This window comes from Leguminivora glycinivorella, chromosome 14, assembly GCF_023078275.1.
Source record: "Leguminivora glycinivorella isolate SPB_JAAS2020 chromosome 14, LegGlyc_1.1, whole genome shotgun sequence".
NCBI classification, from domain to species: domain Eukaryota; kingdom Metazoa; phylum Arthropoda; class Insecta; order Lepidoptera; family Tortricidae; genus Leguminivora; species Leguminivora glycinivorella.
Genome location: NC_062984.1, coordinates 2,541,904 through 2,564,066, shown reverse-complemented (window position 1 = coordinate 2,564,066; position 22,163 = coordinate 2,541,904). Strand labels below are relative to the sequence as shown.

At 36.9% G+C, this 22,163-nt stretch overlaps 2 protein-coding genes across 2 annotated transcripts; one reads left to right on the top strand and one right to left on the bottom strand.

The window, feature by feature from the left end:
• Nucleotides 1–8,018: 8,018 nt before the first annotated feature.
• Nucleotides 8,019–9,763, top strand: LOC125233377 (the record flags this gene model as incomplete). Its single annotated transcript, XM_048139369.1, has 1 exon — nucleotides 8,019–9,763. A coding segment is annotated over exon 1 (1,107 nt), but the record flags the coding sequence as incomplete, so codon positions are not given.
• An 8,981-nt stretch (nucleotides 9,764–18,744) lies between these two features.
• Nucleotides 18,745–19,182, bottom strand: LOC125233491. The gene has a single exon (XM_048139529.1). It carries the CDS (start codon nucleotides 19,180–19,182, stop codon nucleotides 18,745–18,747), a length of 438 nt encoding a protein of 145 aa, XP_047995486.1.
• Between the last annotated feature and the right edge of the window lie 2,981 nt (nucleotides 19,183–22,163).

Below are 22,163 nucleotides of genomic sequence, written 5' to 3'. Positions count from 1 at the left end.
TAACTAACTGTCAAATGTGACATAACGCGTGGTAACGGCGTGCAAACAATGCGACCGTATTGATACAATAACAAAATGTAGTCGTCGTGTGCACTCGTTACGGTAACAAAATGTGTACGAATTTGTGGCTGTCAATGTCACTGTCAGAATGACTTTTAACGACACTTTATTAGTCGACGTTTGCACACATAACGGTAACAACATGTGGACGAATTTGTGGCTGTCATTGTCACTGTCAGAACGGTTTCTGACAGTGACATTGACAGAATTTGTACACACATGTGTAGGTCTGATTACCGAACTGCTCCTAAACCACTGTATCCGCAAATGACAATCTGAAATACGAAGGTTTCTCAAACTGTCTTGTGAAGTTGTGGACTGGTTGCTTTGAATCATTTAAATATGAGCGAATTAAATAATAATAAACGACGACGACCATTTAAGCACTCTTCGACATTTTATAGAAATGTGGGAAAGTTAAGAAAAGTGCAGAATGATAATACAAATAGATAAGCACTTTATAGTTACTTAACACTTTCGCTACCAAGAACCCGACTGTCGGGCACACCGCTCGTAGAAGCGTAGCCGATTACATGGGGAAACCCGTATGTAGCGAAAATGTCGTAGCCCCGCGTAGAGCCCGGTTTCGAAAGTGTTAATGTATTAAATATATAATTTTTAATTCTTATTGATAAAAATGAAGTGTAGTGTTGCTTTACACAATAAAAGTAGGAATCAAATGAAATAGAGTATTTACTGTGATATTAATAGAATTTCTGTTGCGCAATGATAGTTTTTTTCAGTACAGATGCTGCTTTTTTTAACGCAGTAGTGCGAGCAAATCAAGCAATGATTCATTTCTTGTCTGGTCGAAACTCTTAGCTTAGATTTAGGTACTGAAAATCGTCGTACGATACACGTGCGAAAAGGACATTCACAACTCGTGTCGATTTAAAACACTCCCTTCGTTCGTGTATTAATTTATTGCTACTCGTATCGATTTTCCTCTTTTCCGCACTCGTATCTACAAGTATTTTGTTTGGGTTACAAAAAAAACACATTATTTACTCTACTACGTTTTATTTATGTCTCTTTAACATTACAAATTTGTAGACACTTATCTATACAAAAATCTTGACAAAAGAAGTACAGATCGCTGAAATGAATGTTGATAGTAATATTAATGAAGACTACTTCAACAAGTGTCAATTGTGAAATGCCGCACAATACTAGTTGCTCTATAGAAGACCATAATAATATGATCCCCGATCCTTTACAACCCAGCAGCTCGGTACGCACGTTACAATTTTTTTTTAATCTTCTTTAGTGAGGGCAACTGAGTACGACGGCATATTTAATTATTTATAAAGTTTGAGGATACCTGAAAAAAATGAATACAAGAAGCCATTCTGCTTTCGGTCACGCGTGTAAGCTGCGACCATTTTGCGACCGTTTGTTGACCGTTTGGTGACCGTTTGGCGACAGTTTTTTACATGGAATATTACCGTCTTAATCCATATTTTAACAACTTTATTGGTTTTCTAGGCATTATTTTTATTATTTCAGTAGGGTAAGGTGGGCAACAGAGAACCAGTGGTACACAAGGGACCAACGGTTTTATTCGAAAATGCGACGTTGCCAAACTGCACTGCGAACATAGGCACGCGCCGCTAAGGTTCCCCCGCTCGCTCCCCAGTCGGCGGCCGGTCCGCGTTGAAATTGCACGTGTAGTGAAGTATTTTGTGATTTTGGACAAGAAAACAGAAAAAAATTAAGTATTTAGTTTTTTTATTTTCTCAGAATGTAGTTATGTTTGATTTATCTAATTAATCAGTTGTGCGGAGTGACTATTTCTCTATCTTTTTGAGATTCACTGATGCGGCTTTCTTGTGCCGTTTATTTTTTACCGAATTTAAAAAGTGAAAATGTATATCTAGCACACATTGAACCACAAGGCTAGAGTACTCAATGAACCAGGAGGTTCTCTAGGTAATTCTCTAGTTAGCCTTTGGAAGGTCTATTTTGTACAACTTTTGCCATGTTTAAGAGTTAATATAAATATATCTAATATAACGTTACTATATAGTACAAAAATATATGATAATACATATATTATTTAAGTTTTTTGAAGTGCAAGACTTTATTTTTCATATAACGAAGAATATTGTGACGATTACATTAGTAAACTACTCTTAGTTTAAATAAATAAGCATTTTTGACATTGTAAATGTTGTATTTATTAAATTGCCCCATATTTACCTAAATCAGTTTGTATATTTTGCAATTATTTATCAAAAACTATGCAATTATATAATGGTAGGTTCATTGTGTACTAGGCCGGTTCATTGAATACATAGTACCGGTTCAGTCTGTACCAGAGATTGTACACAATGAGCCATTGTTCATCTTTTAAAAAAACTAAAATATCTCGACTTCTATTCAGTTTTATTAAAAAATAATGATGAAAATTTAGAGCTAGATAAATAACAAATGCACTGAATAAAAAAAATTGAATTTGGACCTATTATGACTGACTTATTAAGATTTAAATTTTTGGTGGCTCATTGTTGGCAACCTCACCCTATAGTATATGCACCAGAGCACTAAAACTTCACCAATCAATATACATAACACGCAAACACCGAGTAGTCAATAATATTATTACTGGTTAAACTGAGGTAAATTGATGGCGCGTTGATAAATTTAGACTTATTTTATGAAATCACTCGAGCAATTTAATTGGCCATGGTAATTAGCCCACATTATATTACAAATGCAAACAATATTTATCTTTAACAAATTCTTACGCCATTACATTTTAATGTCAAATGATTTTATTTCTTTTTTACTTTGACGTCTCTGACAGTCGCCATTTGAAAAGAATGAAATGAACGAATGATTTTGGGAAAGTAGTCGCCAAACGGTAACAATGTGTGCACGCGTAGTGCACACTTCTGTCACTTCTGTGACCATTTGTGCCTGTTACCAATCGTCCCCATTTGGGTCGCCGCGACTAAACGTCGACCGTACTGCGACTAAGCATTGAGACCCGAAGACCTGTGTGTACACAAAATAGGAGGATTTGCGTAGGAACGGCGACCGATTATGGTTATATGGGTGATGTTATATCATTTATCGCACGACCTTGATTGCCTGCCTGGTTGCATTGAACATTGCATAAACGTACGAGCTAAATAGATAAATAAATACATATTGGGGGACACCTTACACAGATCAACCGAACGCAAAACTAAGCAAAGCTTGTGGGTGTTAGGCGACGATATGCTTACTTATATACAGGGTGTAACAAAAGTGGTGGTGATCCGTTTAAGGGCGTATTCAGTATCGTATTCTCATCAGGAAAAAGTAGGATAAAAATTTTTTTTCGCAAAAAAAATTTTATCTTTGTATGGAGATTCGACCGATTCGCGCGGCCTGGCTCATACAAAAGTGAAAATTTTTTTAGCGAAAAAAATTTTTCTACTTTTTCCTGATAAGAATACGATACTGAGTACGCCCTTAAACGGATCACCACCATTTTTGTTACACTCTGTATGTAGATAAATACATACGTTTGAAGTTATCACGAATAAATAATTGATTGATTGATAGATAGGCGTAAATAGATTGTTTGTCAAAGAATCCCGAAAAGGTATTCAGTCTTAGGCTTGGCTGTTATAGTCTGTGACGCGGCTTTACAACTCTAACTTGTCCACACATCTGTCGGCAACTAACGAGACGAGATAATTCTCTCCGATTCCCTGACTAGGTATCAAGCCCTCCCGCCGTGTCTCTGTGTATATGTTCGCGATAAACTCAAAAATTACTGAACGGATTTTAATGCAGTTTTCACTACAAAGCTATTTCTTGAGAAATGTATAAGTTCAGTGTATTATTATTTATTAAATTTTTGTATAAATTGAAATATGACGATTATGTACTAATTCAACTCAGAATGATCGATAAGACCTTCAAACCTTCAAGAAATGAGCGTACTGTTTCGGGTATCCATGGGTAGCGGTGATCGCTTACCATCAGACGTCCTGTCTGCTCTTTTGCCGCCTATATCTTAAAAAAAAGATAAATCTGCTGAAGAGACTAATCGACTACCCTCCGCTCATACCGATCATGACAATGACCATTTTTTTTTTAAAGTTTTCAAACCCCACTTTTTTCTGGATTTGGAAATTTTTATGTGGTTTCCACTCAAAATCGCGAGCTCTTTCAATTCTAATAGGAAAAAATAAGTGTCCCAAGGTTTTTTTCCCATTCCGTTACCATTTTTCATACATTTTGTATGGCGGTAACGGAATGGAAGGTTTGAAAAAATGTATGGAAATCTTGGGACATTTTTTTCTCCTATCAGGATCGAAAGAAATACCCATGTTAAAAAATGTGGGGTGGACAACTTTGAAAAAAAAATTGCCCATAAACAAAATGTATGGTGGAATTGGGGTGCGTATCGATCGATATAACTTTTTTTGATATATTTTTAGTCGTTATAACGATCATTTGATATAATTATTGAATCATATAACAACAAATAATATACTAGTCGTATATCAATAGATAGTTATACCATATAACGGTTATTATAAATAAGTGTTATACAAAATAATGATTATACAAAATAAAAGTAGATATTTTGTGGTTATACCAAATGTTAATTATGTCAAATGAGTGATTATATCCTTTAAATATATACCAAATGTTGTTATATCAAATGTTACTATACCAAAAAAAGTTATACCAATCATTACATACCCGTGGAATTGTATATCTTAGTGTAAAGGCTTGAGTACACGCTTATATTGGGAGTTCAGCAGCGGGGCGGGGCGTGCGGCGTGCACTAAATCGAAATCGGTTCATCCGTTCAGGAGCTACGATGCCACAGACAGACACACACACAGACAGACAGACAAACAGACAGACAGACAGACAGATAGACAGACAGACAGACAGACAGACAGACAGACAGACAGACAGACAGACAGACAGACAGATAGACAGACAGACACACACACAGACAAACACGTCAAACTTACTATACCCATTTTTAAGCCTTAACTTCATGCGGAAAGACGAGACGGATCGGTAGTTGTAAATATAGAGATTAAGAGGAGACCTTTTGAAACCTTCTTCGTAGGTATAGTCTTTTGAATGATAAAAAATTATATCAAGGCGCGCGAAAAATACCTTGTTGTAAGAATTGGGAATACAGCTTTCAAATTCTTACGCTCTAATAATGATGAACATTAAATTACTTAAATATTTTTTATTAAATTGAGCGAAAACGGAAAAAATACCACCCTCCCCTTATTTCCGAAAGTACGGAGTCTACAATTTATTGAAGATATAATATACAAGTGGGAAACTAGGTAATACGATATAAGAGAAAAATCGAATATTAATTTTTACCTTTTAATTATTAAATAAACCCCTTACAAATTTTCCCACGGTAAGCTCAAGCTTGTGTTGTGGTACTCAGAAAACGATGTATTGTATAGGTATAATATACATATACTTACTCGTTACACAGAAAACATCCATGACTCGGGATACAAATAAATGCCCTTACAGCGATTCTAACCCAGGACCGCCGGTTTTCAGCGAGCCAGACTGGTCGTCTAAAAAGTACCTACATACATTCATTCACAAAAAAAACCTTTACAAAATGAAAAACAATTTTAAATTACACCTTTAGGTAACTGATGTAACATGGAGGATATATTGAATTTCCAACATAAAACCAACATAAATAGGTGTTTGTTTGTAAACATCGGCGCGAATCCAATTTGTAGATTCAATTACACCTTGATACCTTTCCTTCGTACCCATCGTAGCGTATCGTAGCTAGTAGTAGTAGCTAGCTTGTAATAAGTTAAGTATAGCTTTAAGAATATTGTGTGCCCTTACAGGGCGTCACGATATTCTTAAAGCCTACCTATATATGGACGTAGTTACTTACGCAGAAACGTTCCAATCCACATGAAATTGTCATTCAGTTTTAGACCTTGTATGAAAAACAAAAACTCATTTCAATGACAATTTCAGATGGATTGGAACGTTTCTGCGTAACTACGTCCATATATACTTGTAATATCTACTGTAACATGCGCATGACTACAACGAAATAAAGAATCTATCGCTCTTCTGTAGTGGCACGACAGGGCCAGACCGATTTTTTCACCACACCATCACGAACATACGACACCAACGAAACGAAACCCATCAATTTCATCAATATTTATGATTCAAAATCATCATTTAATAGGTAGGTAAATTCTACTAGCTAGTTTAAGACACCAAGTTAAAATCGATATAAAATTACTTTGCATTCTTATGGATAAAAGCAATTTTGCTATCTGTTTTCGACAAATCAAGGAAGACTTTACCAGTTGGTGTGTTGAAAAGACTGTTTCTCTACGGTTGTAGGTAAGACACAGTCTAGTGATTATTATTCTCAGTTCGTATTTACTTACGCGTCAAGACTTGTAAGTAGGTATAAACTCTAAGTGAAAAAAGTTAGATCGGTAATAAGTAACTTTTGCAATTGTTTTGTTTCTTCAGTAATTAGTTTTCTTTCGTGTTGTCTAGCCGATACAGGTATGATTGATTAAGAAAGTTATAATTTCACAATTTCGTTATCTTTCAGTTTCATTAATTGCTAAGAATGGCTCTGAAACTTGGGCTGTTTTATAATATGTGCTCTGCATACGCCTTTTGAAATACAGGCGTGGGTTTATGTATGGTTGTAAAATCACCAGTGTAACCACTAACAAGCTATGTTTAAAGTATATTTCGAAAAAAATAGATTCACCTTCCTGCGCCTGCGGTATTCCCGGACCGATACGACCTTCAAACCTTCAAGAAAAGAGCGCACACCCATCTTAAAGGCCGGCAACGCACCTCCAACACCTCTGGTGTTTCTGGTGTCCATGGGCGGCAGTGATCGCTTACCATCTGATCAGGCGACCTGTCTGCTCGTTTGCCTCCTATCCCATAAAAAAAAACATTCTAAATTAAAAATCACCAACACTGTAAAATACCTAATTAACATTATTTTCACGAAATAACCAAAATGAGGTTGAAACATTTTTCCAACATCATAATTTTAAAGTTTTTTGATGTGCTGAAATGTCAACAATATTTATGGAAATCATAATGTAGATGGAAAAACAGGAGCTCAAAGTGTGTTTGCGTATAATTTTGTGAACGTCAATTTGTACGTTCTTAAAAGCCTTAAAAACGGGCAAGAGTTGCCGTCGGCGGTAAAAAACTGTGAATAAGTAACTGATGGTTCTGTAGAATATTTTTAAAATATTCATGAGTATATTTTTCATGGAGGCAAAATGAACAGAAATATCACGTAAAAAAAAATCGGTGCTCAGAAACACCCACGACACCAAATCTGCCCTGGGTGCGTAGCGGAATGGCACAAATGCTCACGATACGAAACTCTCGTAGATGTTTATCTCTATCGCTCGTGCGTATTGGCGCGACAGAGCCAGACTACCTTTCGTGGCGTTTCGTTTTCGTTTCGCGTCGCAGAAATGCCATTCGGCTACGGCACCACTAAGCCGAGTAGCGGTATCTCAAAACCAAATGATTTTGAAAATGGAACTGTCAGCTATAGATACTTAAGTATAAGTTAGCTATGGATTTTTGTTTGAGATAGCGCTTTTCGGCTTAGGAGGGCAGAAATAAGCTCAGAAGATAGATTTTTAAACCACAATACAGTTTCCAAAACAAGTATAAGTATTAATATTGTCTTCGGTTACCGCGATAGTTACTCATGATAAGCGTTACTCATGATAAGCGTTATGCATTCAAATTCGAACAATGCAAGCAGAGACAAGTTACCAAGTTTGACAAGTTAAAATCGAGAACGAAACGCAGCGATGACGGATTGCTTCAGAGCGTAAACGGAACGTCGCTGTCAGTGTCAAATCGATCAGTTGTCAATTTATCAGATAAACAGCTCACTGCGTGTGAGTTTTCGGTTTTGGAAAAAGGTCTCAATTACGTGGTTGCGCCGCGGAAGATCCCTTATGAGGACATTATCGTCAGTGTGGAAGATTGTCTGGTGAAAAACAATGTAGGCAAGGAAGAGTTAGAGGCAATACGCCAGGATGTCTCGTCTTTGTTACGGAGAGCGAAGCCCCCAAGAACAAATTTACCTAGGGATGAATTTGTCGCTTTAAAAACATTGCGTGAAGATCCGGACATAACTGTTCTTCGAGCTGACAAGGGTAATGCGACCGTTGTACTTAATACGTTAGATTACAACGAGAAGATAAGGAATCTTTTGGCGGATACATCAACATACAAACATGTAAAGAGGGACCCAACTACGAAAATCCTGAAAACCACTAAGGATCTAATTAGTGAGTACTCGGACAGCCTCAATCTTAATGTTGCAAGTTTAGTTCCTGATTGCCCGGTGCCTCCGAAGTTGTATGGATTGCCTAAAATACACAAGCCGAATGCTCCGCTACGTCCAATAGTGAGTCAGATCGATGCTCCTACGTATAAATTGGCTCAGCACCTAGCGGGAGTCCTTTCACCATTGCGAGGTGGCACCAGCTCTCATACAAAGGATTCTTACCATTTCATCAGTGAAATTAGAGATCTCACATTAACTGATGATGAAATCATGGTCAGTTTTGATGTTCAGTCGCTATTTACGAATCTACCGGTGAAAGACTGCATTGAAATTGTCAAGAAGAGGTTGAGAGAGCAGAACATGTCTGAGAACTACGCCAAGTTGTTGGAACATTGCCTCACATCGGGCTACTTGCTATGGAATGGTGAATTCTACCTTCAAGTGGACGGCGTGGCAATGGGGTCTCCGGTGTCTCCAGTAGTCGCCGACATCTTCATGGAGGACTTTGAGGAGAGAGCGCTCTCATTGGCTGCCGTCCAGCCGAAGATATTTAAAAGATACGTAGATGACACTTTTACTATACTTCCTAAAAGTAATGTTTCAACTTTCTTAGACCATTTAAATTCTATCCATAGTAAAATACAATTTACTATGGAATTGGAGAAAGACTGTTCTCTTCCCTTCTTGGATGTTCTCATTTTGAGGAATCCTGATAATAGCTTAGGTCGCACTGTGTATAGAAAACCTACTCATACTGATAGGTACTTAAATGGCAAATCCCACCACCATCCCAGTCAACTAGCTACTGTAGGCAAATCTTTGTTTCAGAGAGCCCAAAGGCTATGTGACGACCAACATTTGACCGCGGAGCTTCGACATGCCAGGCAGGCGCTGTTGGCGAACGAGCTCAAGATACCGCGTGTCAAGCAGAAGGCCCGTTTGAAGATCCCTACAGTCGAGCGCCGGCCTGCAATTCTCCCTTTTGTTAGAGGGGTCACAGATAGGATCAGCCACATCTTGAAACGGGCTTCTATTAAAACTTATTTCAAGCCTATGAAGAAGATGTCCCAATTCCTGAGGCCTGTGAAATGTCAAACTCCTCTACAAAGCGCGGGAGTGTACAGGCTAGACTGTGAGTGCGGGCTGTCATATGTGGGACAGACGAAACGAAGCATTTCCACACGGGTGAAGGAACACATAGCGGATGTCAAGCACCGTCGGCAAAGGTCTGCAGTCTCTGAACATGTCATGGATAAAGTCAATCATGCTATAAAGTTTGACAAGCCTCTGGTTCTCGCTAAGGAGAAGCGATATATACCCAGAATGTTGCGAGAGGCCATTGAGATCAAGAAATATCCAAACTTTAATAGAGAGGATGGCTTTACTTTACCACCGGCTTGGGATCCAGTAGTACATCTGATAATGGAACAAGCACGACGAAGGCTGTAAGGCATTTGTGTTGTATGGTGTTGGACATTTGCAGTTTGTTTCTTTGTCAATTTTGTGTAGATTAATTGGTTAATTATTTTTTAACAGAGTAATGGTTAAATTTTTTGAATATTGTATAACTAGCTTTATTAATAGTGTGTGAACCTGCCTTAGAAATCTATATTATTTGTGGTCATGGTTCGTTAATATTTCTTGTAAGTGGGTAGCTTTTGCACATTTTAATTTTTCCTCAGTCACCCGTTGACCACGAACGCTGTAAAGAGTTCGAAACGTCGGGATGTATTTTAAATTCATTATACGCGATTTAATCCGTTTCCATAGTTTTAAGTATAAGTATTATCAGTCATTTATTAGCAATCTAAATAGTTATCATTAACATATAATTATTTATTTTATACTTTATTTATACAGACTTTTTTAAAACTGTTCAAGCTTCTGCCCTCCTTGGTAATTAAGCAGTTGAAAGAAAACAGAACCTACTACCCTACCCTGCCGACTATTGCATTTTATTTACTTTTCCTTTGGCATGACTTAGAACTGTTAGGTCAGAGACACTACGGTAACCAGGTTGTTTTACTTAACACCGTCCAGGGTCACGTGTAGGGTAATACTACTAGTTCTAGCCTTGAGGTTGGTATTATGTATTATCCATACACCACGCTTAATTTATTCTTGTCAACTTAATCCAACCCTAGCCTGGAACAGCCATCACTCAAGGATTACCCGACGGAACCCTAAACCGTGAGTTCCGGTTTATTTTTTGCGGTTCCCCCTCGTTAGGGAGGGCTTTGGTGGATTTAAAATTTATGCTCAAATGATTTTTTTTTCAGCCACCGCGGTTTGGTGTTATGTTTGTGTGTTGGTAAATAAATTAATTGTGTGTTATAGCGCAGTTTTACAGAGATTTATCTTCTGCTTCCTGTAATTATTATCGCGTTTACTGCAGGGGGTCTTTTATGCCGCAGCGAAGGTGTTCAAGCGTGGAACATGAGTGGAATAATGACAAAATATAGTATATAAAATATAAAACTAACTACTTTAAGTGTAAACATATCAGAACACACTTTTTTCAGATCAAGAGATCAGATTCAATTTCAATTCAATCAAGTAATTATATTATTTCCACAGTCACTGTGTTAAATTTTGCTTGATACATTGTATACATAGATTAAAGAATATACATAGTTTAAAGTTTCCGCAAAACTTTGATTATTATTTAACAATTTGTTGACATTTCAACTGATCTTGGTACTGTGGTGATATTTTTGATAACTGTTATAAGCATCACAGTGCTTACTTCATTTGCAAGCCACCATTAATATTATTTTATGTCGCATCTAAATGAGGTTACGACCGTAACCGTTACAAATCTAAATGAGGTATTTCGTCAAACCTTTCATTAGATTTCACTTGTGTTTGTGCCAATTGAATTAAATTCTGAAGTTCTGTGCTACCTTTACTTGTAAAAATAAAGAAGAAAAAAAAGAAATAGAAAAGAAAAATAATAAAAAAACAAATATACCTAAGTGAGTCTTCCAGTGTCTCGTCGCATAAGATTTATTTTTATTTTATTTTATTTTTCTGTTTTTGTTTATTACTGTATCTACAGTACATATCTACACGCTGTCTCACATGATAAGCTTTAGATATGAAAGCAGAAGTATTTTAAATATATGTAATTTGTCATTACTTAACATAAGGTAACCTGTTGCTGGGGGCCGATTTTTGAGTCTCACGCGTTTGAATTCAGAAAATTGTCACTGAAAATAATAAGCAAGTCACCGTTTACAACCGGTATTTTACTAACAAAATCCCGTATGCGAGATTCAAAGGTCGCCCCCTGGACAAATAGTGTACCTACCTACATACCTTTACTTTTAGAAATAGATTGAACGCAACGCCAACAAACTGCTCCGCAGTTTGGCGAAACATTAATGTAAGGTACCCACAGTAAATTGTAATTTTTGATAAAAAAAAAAAACAACGTTTGTAATTCACTTTGGCTTTCGATTTTATTATAGCCAAACGCTGTTCGCCAATTTATTCCCACGTTGGGCGCCAATCATAAGCACCTCGTTGGGTGCCAATAGTAATAAAGTCCCCCGTCCCCGTTAGTTGAACATTTCAATCGTCATTTTGGATTGCAATGATATTAAACCCAGTGGGGTAGTGCCACTCGTATTAAAGGTCCAAGTTATTAACCAATTGTGTTAATACTCGACGTTAGGTGCCAATTACCTATGGACTATAGTCCTACGTTGGGTGCCAATCATATTATAGCCCCACAATGGGTGCCAAACATAGCATAGCCCACGATGGGTGTCAATTTTTTTAATTCCCCATGACGCCAATCTTATGCTAGGCGTAATATATTATAATACTGCCCGAAGTTCGGTGCCAATCTTAAGCCTCATGGGCGTCATCCATGTTATAGCCTCCCGTTGGAAACCAATCGTATTTCAGTCCCACGTTGGGTGCCAATCGTTAGTCCCATGTTGGTCGCCAACTGTGATATCGTTGGAAACCAATTACATCTCAGCCGCACTTATGAACATTATTTCACTTTGCGATATCGCATTTTATTAACATGTAAGAACAATAAAAAATAAACTACAACCAAAGTTCTGAGACAGACAGTCTCCAAGGGAAAAACTCAATCTCGATATAATTCCGAGCTAAGTACGTCAAGGTCGTAAAACGCTGGTTAGTACGCTTTTTACGAGCAAGCGGATCTAGCTGGAAGACGAATGACGAATTAGACATGTCAGGATGTCAGGGTCGAAGAAAAAATTACTATAAGTAGCTACTTTTATTTTTTATAAAAAAAAGCGCTGGTGGCTTAGTGTGATTTTCAATCTGGAGTTCGCGTGTTCGAACCCTGATTCGAACACCGATGAGGTTTTCGGAACTTATGTACAAAATGTCATTTAATATTTGCCACACGCTGTTTGGTGAAGGAAAACATCGTCAGCAAACCGGGCTAATCCTAATAAGGCCTAGTTACCCTTAAAACTACTGCCTATACGGCAAATCTTGGGATTAATTGTCAAAGATGACCCCAGGCGCTCATGAGCGTACGCAAGTAGGGTGATGACATAAATTTAGAAAAAATCTGTAAAAAAGATTAATAAATAAGTAAGTAGGTAACATTTCACGGAAGGGCTTATACCAGATTGTGGTTTTTGTACGACTATATAGGTACCCAAAATTATAATATACCAATAATAGTTGTCAGAAAAACTATGACCGGTAATAAATTTACTAAAGGCCTTGTAGATAATATACAGGGTGGAAAAATCGAATGCCACATGGATGGCAACTACCTTAAATATTGTAAATAGCACATTTTGCGTAAAGGAGACTTTCCTTTGTTTTTAAAAACAATAAATTTTGCATTTAAGGATTTATGAAAAATCGCTTGCCTCAGTCGGGACTCGAACCGGTCAAATGTGACAAAAAATAACGTGCCGTATTTTATGATGCAGATGGAAAGGGTTACTGGTAAGGTTAATTTTTCTCTAAGGAAGGCCATGAAAACTAACAATTACCTTTTAAATTTTGATCTCACCCGTCACCGTCACGTGAAATGCACCGCAATTAAGAAGAAATTTTCATAGCCTTCCGTTATTCTGATTGTATTTGTTATTTAGAGAAAAATTAACCTTATCAGTAACCCTTTCAATCTGCATCATAAAATATGTCACGTTATTTTTTGTCACATTTGACCGGTTCGAGTCCCGACTGAGGCAAGCGATTTTTCATAAATCCTTAAATGCAGAATTTATTGTTTTTAAAAACAAAGGAAAGTCTTCCTTACACAAAATGTGCTATTTACAATATTTAGGCCCACATGCACCAACCACTTAACTCAGGGTTAGTGAGCTGTCATCTGTCAAATTCCATATAAAATGGTGGGTTAACCCTCGGGTTAACCCTCCATTTTCCTTGGTGCAAGGGGCCCTTAAGGTAGTTACCATCCATGTGGCATTCGATTTTTCCACACTGTATAATAGGAATTTCTGAAATCCTTATGTACGGGTTTCCAGAAATTCATGAAAATGAGCCAGAAAATTCACAAAATACTTGTATTCTGAAAATGGTTATTACAAATTTTCAGAGAACTGTAACAACATACACACATATACAAAGTTAGGGATACCAACAGAAGCGTTCTTAAGCCGTTGTGTTAGAGTTGAAACTCGAAATGACAACAAGTGTGAAAGTGGAGTGACTGTGGTTTAATATCGAGTAGGTGTTATGTAATAAGGAACCAAGTTCCGTACGCAGGATGAGCTCATCAGCTCCATTGTCGTGGAAACGCATGTTCGCATTATCTAACGAAGAGCGATACGGCAAGACTACAGGTTTTTTTTATACCACGTCGGTGGCAAACAGGTATACGGCCCGCCTGATGGAAAGCGGTCACCGTAACCTATGGATGCCTGCAACTCAAGGGGTATCACATGCGCAAGTTCTTGAACCCATACACTGTACTCCCGATATAAACATGAAATATTATGCAGTATATACAACATAGAACCGTACAATATAGGAAAAATAATTGAAAAAGAATCAACAATTGAAACATTTAAAAATCACGTCAATTATATTATAAACACCTTGAAGAAGTTTAACAACACATAGCTTACTACTAACTACAAACTGTCTTAAACCTGAAAGATATAAATAAATTAACAGATACAAAACACATAAAAACCCAAACTACAGGATAACAATTAATAAAGTACCAATCCTAACAAAATTTAAGTAGCAGGTTGCCCGTATCTTCAGAGGGAACCTCAAACCTAAGAATGTCTAGCGGTCGCCCGTATCCCTCGCGAGGGCCGTTGGTACTAAAATCAGATATTATAAAAAAAAAACAAAAAACGACACATGTATGCTCAATGAACTAACAACAGTTATACGCCTACAGCTTGTCAGCGTTATACGCTCAGAGGGGAGAGATAAATATTGAATAAAGTGATGGATTTGATTTACTTTGATGTTTTATAGTCAGTATTTTGTTCGCGTTGGTGTGGTGAAAAAAATGTGTCTCACTCGGTGGCAACGGTGGCAAGATTCCACTTTTTGAACCACTCGCTACGCTCGCCATTCAATATTGGAATCTTTCGCTTGCTCGGGTATCAATATTGGCACGTGCGGTTAAACAATTCAATTCAATTCAATTCAAAATATCTTTATTCATGTAGGCCTAGTTACAAGCTCTTATGAATAGTTCATTACATATTATGATCTTAATCTAACCTAATTATCAGAGCAATTTATTGTTGTAAATTATTGTTCATAATAATATTGAGTCTATAATATACAATTTCATATAAAAATAATCGTTAAACAAAAATATATAATTAGGTATATGTATATATAAAAATACATGTCTAGAATATTTCTAGGAAAAATCCAATGTCCAAAAAAATACAATATTAATTTCATCAACAATAATAATAATAAAACGTAAAAATAAGAAACCATTTCGAATAACAATTAATCCCACGTTGTTTTATCATTCATGTAGTCTTGTGTTGTATAATAAGCTTTGGAAATGAGTACACGCTTTACATGATTCTTAAATTTATTAATTGACAAGTCAGTAATATGATTCGGAAGTTTATTATAGAATCGAACACAATTACCCATGAATGATTTTTTAATTTTACAGAGCCGTGTGAAGGGCACCGCGAGTTTATGTTTATTTCTAGTATTTATACTATGTACATCACAGTTTTTCTTAAAATTACAAATGTTTTTATGTAAGTACATACATAATATTCTCATAAATATATTGACAATGCACTGTCATTATATTAATGTCCTTAAACTTATCTCTAAGTGAGTCTCTATGGTTCATTTTATATATTGCTCGAATAGCTCTCTTCTGCAGAATAAATATGGTATTTATCTCTGAAGCACTGCCCCAAAGTAAAATACCATATGACATAATGCTGTGAAAGTAACTAAAATAAACTAATCGAGCTGTTTTCACGTCTGTTAACTGACGGATCTTGCTCACTGCAAAAGCTGCAGAACTAAGTCTATTCGAGAGGTTAACAATATGGGGACCCCACTGAAGTTTAGAATCTAAAGTTATACCAAGAAAAACTGTACTATCTACCAGTTCCAATTCCTCATCCTTCACAACGACACTTGTTTGCTCATTCCTTACGTTACTATTATTAGATTAGCGCCCTTGTAAAACAAATAACTATTATTCACGGACACTCAAGGACATGTTAATAATCGAGTACAGTGGAGACGCGATCTTTACGTACCTCGCGGCATCCGATTGATTACATTATTGGCTCCTTCACGCGTAGAACTGACAGACAATTTCGTCACAGATGTGTCACTGATTAGTGATTATGATGGAAAGTTACATTTTCAGCTCACTCATTCGGAAAGCGTACATTTCTTCACTGCTATGAGGGAGCAAAACGGTACGTTTCATCAAATTTTTGAACGAAAATTATGTTTTGTTTTTACATACCAATATTTTTTTGGTTTATGTATAACGAGTTTTTGCCCGCGACTTCGCTTGCATTAGAAAGAGACAAAAAGTAGCCTATGTCACTCTCCATCCCTTCAACTATCTCCACCTAAAAAATCACGTCAATTCGTCGCTCCGTTTTGCCGTGAAGGACGGACAAACAGACACACACTCTTTCCCATTTATAATATTAGTATGGATAACATAAATTTCCTCATAGATGATGTGAAAAGCAGTGTATCTATCACAAGGTAGCAAAATTATTTCTACCTTGATCGTTAATACTTGAATCTTCAATAATATTAGCATCCTTTGCCTTTCGAATGAAATTCATTATTATCATTATCATCAGCATCATCCTCCTTGCGTTATCCCGGCATTTGCCACGGCTCATGGGAGCCTGGGGTCCGCTTTGCGACTAATCCCAAGATTTGGCGTAGGCACTAGTTTTACGAAAGCGACTGCCATCTGACCTTCCAACCCGGAAGGCAACTAGGCCTTATTGGGATTAGTCCGGTTTCCTCACGATGTTTTCCTTCACCGAAAAGAGACTGGCAAATATCAAATGACATTTCGCACATAAGTTCCGAAAAACTCATTGGTACGAGCCGGGGTTCGAACCCGCGACCTCCTCCGGATCGAAAGTCGCACGCTCTTACCGCTAGGCCACCAGCGCTTCATAGTCATTATCATTATCATCAGCATCATCATCAAATCAGCCTTTCATCGCCCACTGCTGAGTATAGGTCTCTCTTCTAGTAGGTACGCCACTTGTCCCGGTCTTGGCCCCGTAGCCGAATGGCATTTCTGCGACGCGAAACACCACCGAAACGCCGCAGAAATGTAGTCTGGCTCTGTCGCGCCAATACGCAAGAGCGATAGAGATAGATAGCTAAGAAATAGATATATTATCGTGAGCGTTTCGTGAGCGTTTGTGCATTCGGCTACGCGCAATGAGCTGGAATCATCCAGTTATACCCGCGATTTTCCGGATGTCGTCCACCCAACGAATGACATTCGCTGCTGTGATGTACGTAGGTATAGTTAACCAATTTGAATCATAGGCCACTCTAAAACCCTATCTTAATTGACATTGTGCATCATTGGCCATAGACGTCACTTTTGACGTTGACCGTGAAAAGGTTCTACAGTGGCCTAGGATTCAAATTGCTTGACTGTGTCCTACTACACAACACATCGTTGACATTTACAGTGCCAGTCGAAAATTTAGATATTGTAAATCAGACTTCCATTATGGGTGTGTGTGAAAAAACCTTTATACCTACAATATAAATGTGAAAGAATAAATTGGCTATAATATTTTTTTTTAATTTGAATCGTTCTGTTACTCTTTTATCTAACAAGTTTCCACGAAAAAAGTAACAATTTTCCCGAATAAACAAAGTTTTATTCCCGAGAGTAATAGAAACTCAAACAGAGGGTGGAACAATTTAAAAGTATTTGATTCTTTAACGACTTTTAAAATACAGTTTCAAAGAATAATTTAAATTGTTTCAAAGACTGAGAAGTAATAATATTTATTTAACAATTTTCCTGTTACCTATTGTTCAGATTTTCAAATCTTCTTTGTGTACAACGTATACTTAGTAGATAATTGTACAAACCTAATTGGGGAAAAAAATTAGTTGCCAAATTGCTATTGTACAAAATTAACGTATTTAATATAAAATAAAACTACCTATAGAAATGGATTATATCGCGTATAATTGGGATGTATTGTAAAATCATTATATGCTATGTAAACCGTTGTCAAAGTTTTATTTCATGAGTAACCATCGCGCTAACCGAACACGATATTATCTTATGTATATAATAAAGTTATAAACAGGGCCCGTAACTTTCATGCCGATGACATCAATTTGACGTCACGCTGCATATAGGTGATTCAAAATAATTGTATTGTAATAATTAATCATTATTCATCAATCATTTTAATCGTTCTTATTGAAGATAATGCATGAATTCCAATTCTTCGCAATTAAATTAAATTAAAATTCATTTATTTCAAGTAACGAGGACTCATACAATAGATAATAATTTCATTACACATTTACACTATTTAAATATAATTACAAAATAAATAACACTATATACTAATATTCTAGAGACTAGGTACTACTTTTATTGATTGTTATGCTAAACATGCCTGTCGCAGCAATGGCGAATATATAAACAGTCAACTCTGCCAGCAATCATAGCCAGGACGGCATTGGGGCTGGCTCGCACCCTACGCACCAGGCCCCGTAGCCGAATGGCATTTCTCCGACGCCAAACGAAAGCGATACGCCGCTGGCTCTGTCGCGCCAATACGCAAGCGCGATAGAGATAGATATCTACTAGCGCTTCGTTTCGTGAGCGTTTCGTGAGCGATTGTGCCATTCGGCTAGGCACCCTGGGCAGCCGCTCGCGTGCGCATGCTCGCGAAGAAGCACGCCGTGCGCGCCTCCGCGAACATGCCCGACGCGCTGCAATAGCGAGGCAGCCCCATCACCGCCCTGAACGCATTATTAAATTGCACTCGGAGGGTGTTGTAGGCTTTCTGAGTATAGTTCGCCCACAGGCTGCACGTATACAGAGACGTGCAGTACGCTCTGAAAAGCGTTACTTTCACGTCTCGGGAACACCTTGCAAACCTGCGGGCGATCATGTTAGCTCTAACACATAAAGCCCTCCGCTCACGCTCGATGTCAGCATTGTCCTTGAGGTCGGTCGTAACGATATGGCCAAGATATTTAAATTGTAGCACTCTATCCAGAGGAGCACCATCAAGGTAGATAGGTGGCACTTCCAATACTCGCTTAGACCCAGCCTCAAAGACCATGTATTGACTTTTACGTGCATTGTACATCAAACCATGGTCACGGGCGTATTCCTCACATGACTTCAGTAGGGACCGAATGCGACACACACTGACGCACTCAGCAGAACCATATCGTCTGCATAGCTCAAGTTATTTACGCATATTTCGTCCACATGACAGCCGATATGTTTACCGCTGAGCCCGACAATAAGTGCATCTATGTACAGGTTGAAGAGAGAGGGAGATGTTAGCCCTCCTTGTCTCACTCCACACTCCAGCCTGTACTCAATGAGTACTACTCATCCGACATCAAATAGGCTACTAGACTCGTATCGAATTTAGCACATCAAGTTATTGTTTTCTGTAGTATTTGACTTAAGAAATCAATATTTATAGCTTGCGGGGATTAAAAGTGCGTAATGACTGCGTATTTTTAATTAAAGATGTGTGTATGTTTTTTTTCTAATTATGGACTCCGAAAACGGTGTTGGCCAATGGAGTGACGTCACATAATTCAAATCAATTATGGAAATTAGAGGTACTAATCTAATCTCCATAGAAACAACCTCTATTGTATTAAAATTCATAGTCGTTGCTCGGCTGTGACAATGTCAAATATTTTTTTCTAAATCGACTGACGTCATGTCATATATATTCTATAGATTAATATGGCTGATGTTGTTTTTGCCTGATCACGTAAAAGTAAACTTTAAATTATTTTTTTGCGGGTTTTTAAGTCGTAATAAAATATGGTACTATTTTTTTTCGTTTAATTAGACAGTAATTAATAATATAAGACATACTTTGAAAAAACCGGCCAAGAGCGTGTCGGGCCACGCTCAGTGTAGGGTTCCGTAGTTTTCCGTATTTTTCTCAAAAACTACTGAACCTATCAAGCTCAAAACAATTTTCCTAGAAAGTCTTTATAAAGTTCTACTTCTGTGATTTTTTTCATATCTTTTAAAAATATGGCTCAAAAGTTAGAGGGGGGGGGGGGACGCACTTTTTTTTTCCTTTAGGAGCAATTATTTTCGAAAATATTAATATTATCAAAAAATGATCTTAGTAAACCCTTATTCATTTTTAAATAGCTATCCAACAATATATCACACGTTGGGGTTGGAATGAAAAAAAAAATCAGCCCCCACTTTACATATAGGGGAAGTACCCTAATTAAACATTTTTTTCCATATTTTATTTTTGCACTTTGTTAGCGTGATTGATATATATATTGGTACCAAATTTCAGCATTCTAGTGCTAACGGTTACTGAGATTATCCGCGGACGGACGGACGGACAGACAGACATGGTGAAACTATAAGGGTTCCTAGTTGACTACGGAACCCTAAAAAGGGTCAAGTAGCCTATTTTACTTATTTTACGGGCATGTTCGTGAAGTATAAAACTTCATCAACATATTCATTATGAGTTTCAAAATAACATGTATTTAGATTATTATCATCCCTGAAAGTTTTTAGTAAAAGGTAACGTATTGCGAATTTTGTTAGGTCTAAAGCGTGACAGACAACGTGACGTCAATTACAATAAGTAATAATAGTGTTCATTGAAACTAGTATTTACTTTGTATTAAAATAATAAGACTTCATAATTTTTCAAAGTCGCTGAAAAAATGTTGGTCAGTTTAAGGAGTACCTAGCCTACAGGTTTTTAAAGCGTTAATGAAAAGCGCCATTAGTAGTTGATAAGATATTATTATGTATTAACACTAGAATAAGTCTTTCAATATAATTTAAGGTGCTAACTTTGAAAATGAGTCTTCATTGCGCCGTTAAACGTAAGTTGGGCGAAAAAAGTTGAAACTGTGTAACTGTAATCTTTGTTTTCAATAAATAAAAAACATTTTAATTTTTTGCTTATGTTACAGGGCCCACCCGGTATTCCTGGTCAGACTTTAGAATAAAAATTGCATATTTTCAAGCTCTTCCAATTGTACCAGCAAAAACTAAAAAAAAAAGGTTTATCATTGAGATGAAGTGCATCCTCTGTGGAATAATTCTGTGGTCACATTTGAAAGCTGAATTCAGTTGATAAGACATTCTCATGTTAAATTAGTCTTCAGACACCTCATCACGACAAATAAATTTTAAATCACTGCTTGAGTTATGTGTGGGTATGTATCATCTGCAGGGCCCGTAACTTTCATGCCGCTGACATAAATTTGACGTCACGCTGCATATAGGATGATTGAGATACGCGTCATACTCGTGAACGGGTGCCGTCTGTGAAGACCGGTCTGTTTAAGAGGGCTTTCGTGTTAAAAATAGTGAAATCGCAACCGAGCGCTCGATCATACCGTGTGTGGTATCAAATTAAAGGGCTTTGCGAGTAGTTTATAAATATATATCACATTATAGGACTTTTTCTACTTGGTCTAACAAAATATGAGAAAATGTCCAAAAGTGGTAATAATTGTACCGGTGAAGGCTCGTTTTCAAAAAATTGGCAAAAATCAATAATAGCAACTTATAATCACTAAGGCATAACAGCAATTTAAGTAAACGTTGCAGATTAATTTACAAAACTTACTTCGATGTGATGTAGATTTTCAAAGAAATTGTCACTTAATTTTAGGTAATTTCTGAAAAAAATTGAATTCGCCTTAGGCTAGTTTACTCTTTTTCAAAAACTTAAAATAAAAATCTAGTCTGAAATGATTGTGTTACAGGATATACGAATTATAAATTTACCCGTTTTAATATTCAAAATTGTCCAAATTTTACAAATAAGATCGACTGATTCAGCTCTATACGTGCGTTTTTCTAAACGTGCATTAGAGAAAAATTCATAATTAATTTAGTGAGTTAGTTTTCAAAAATCCAGTCTTATAAAAATCAAGATAATAAGATGCTCTAACTGGAACTTGAATTAAATAAATCTATTGGATAACGGAAAGTGTAGTATTTCACCGACTAAAACTATCAATTTTACATTATTTTGACGTTTTTTTTGAAAGCCGCCTTAAGCTTACTGGGGCTGTTATA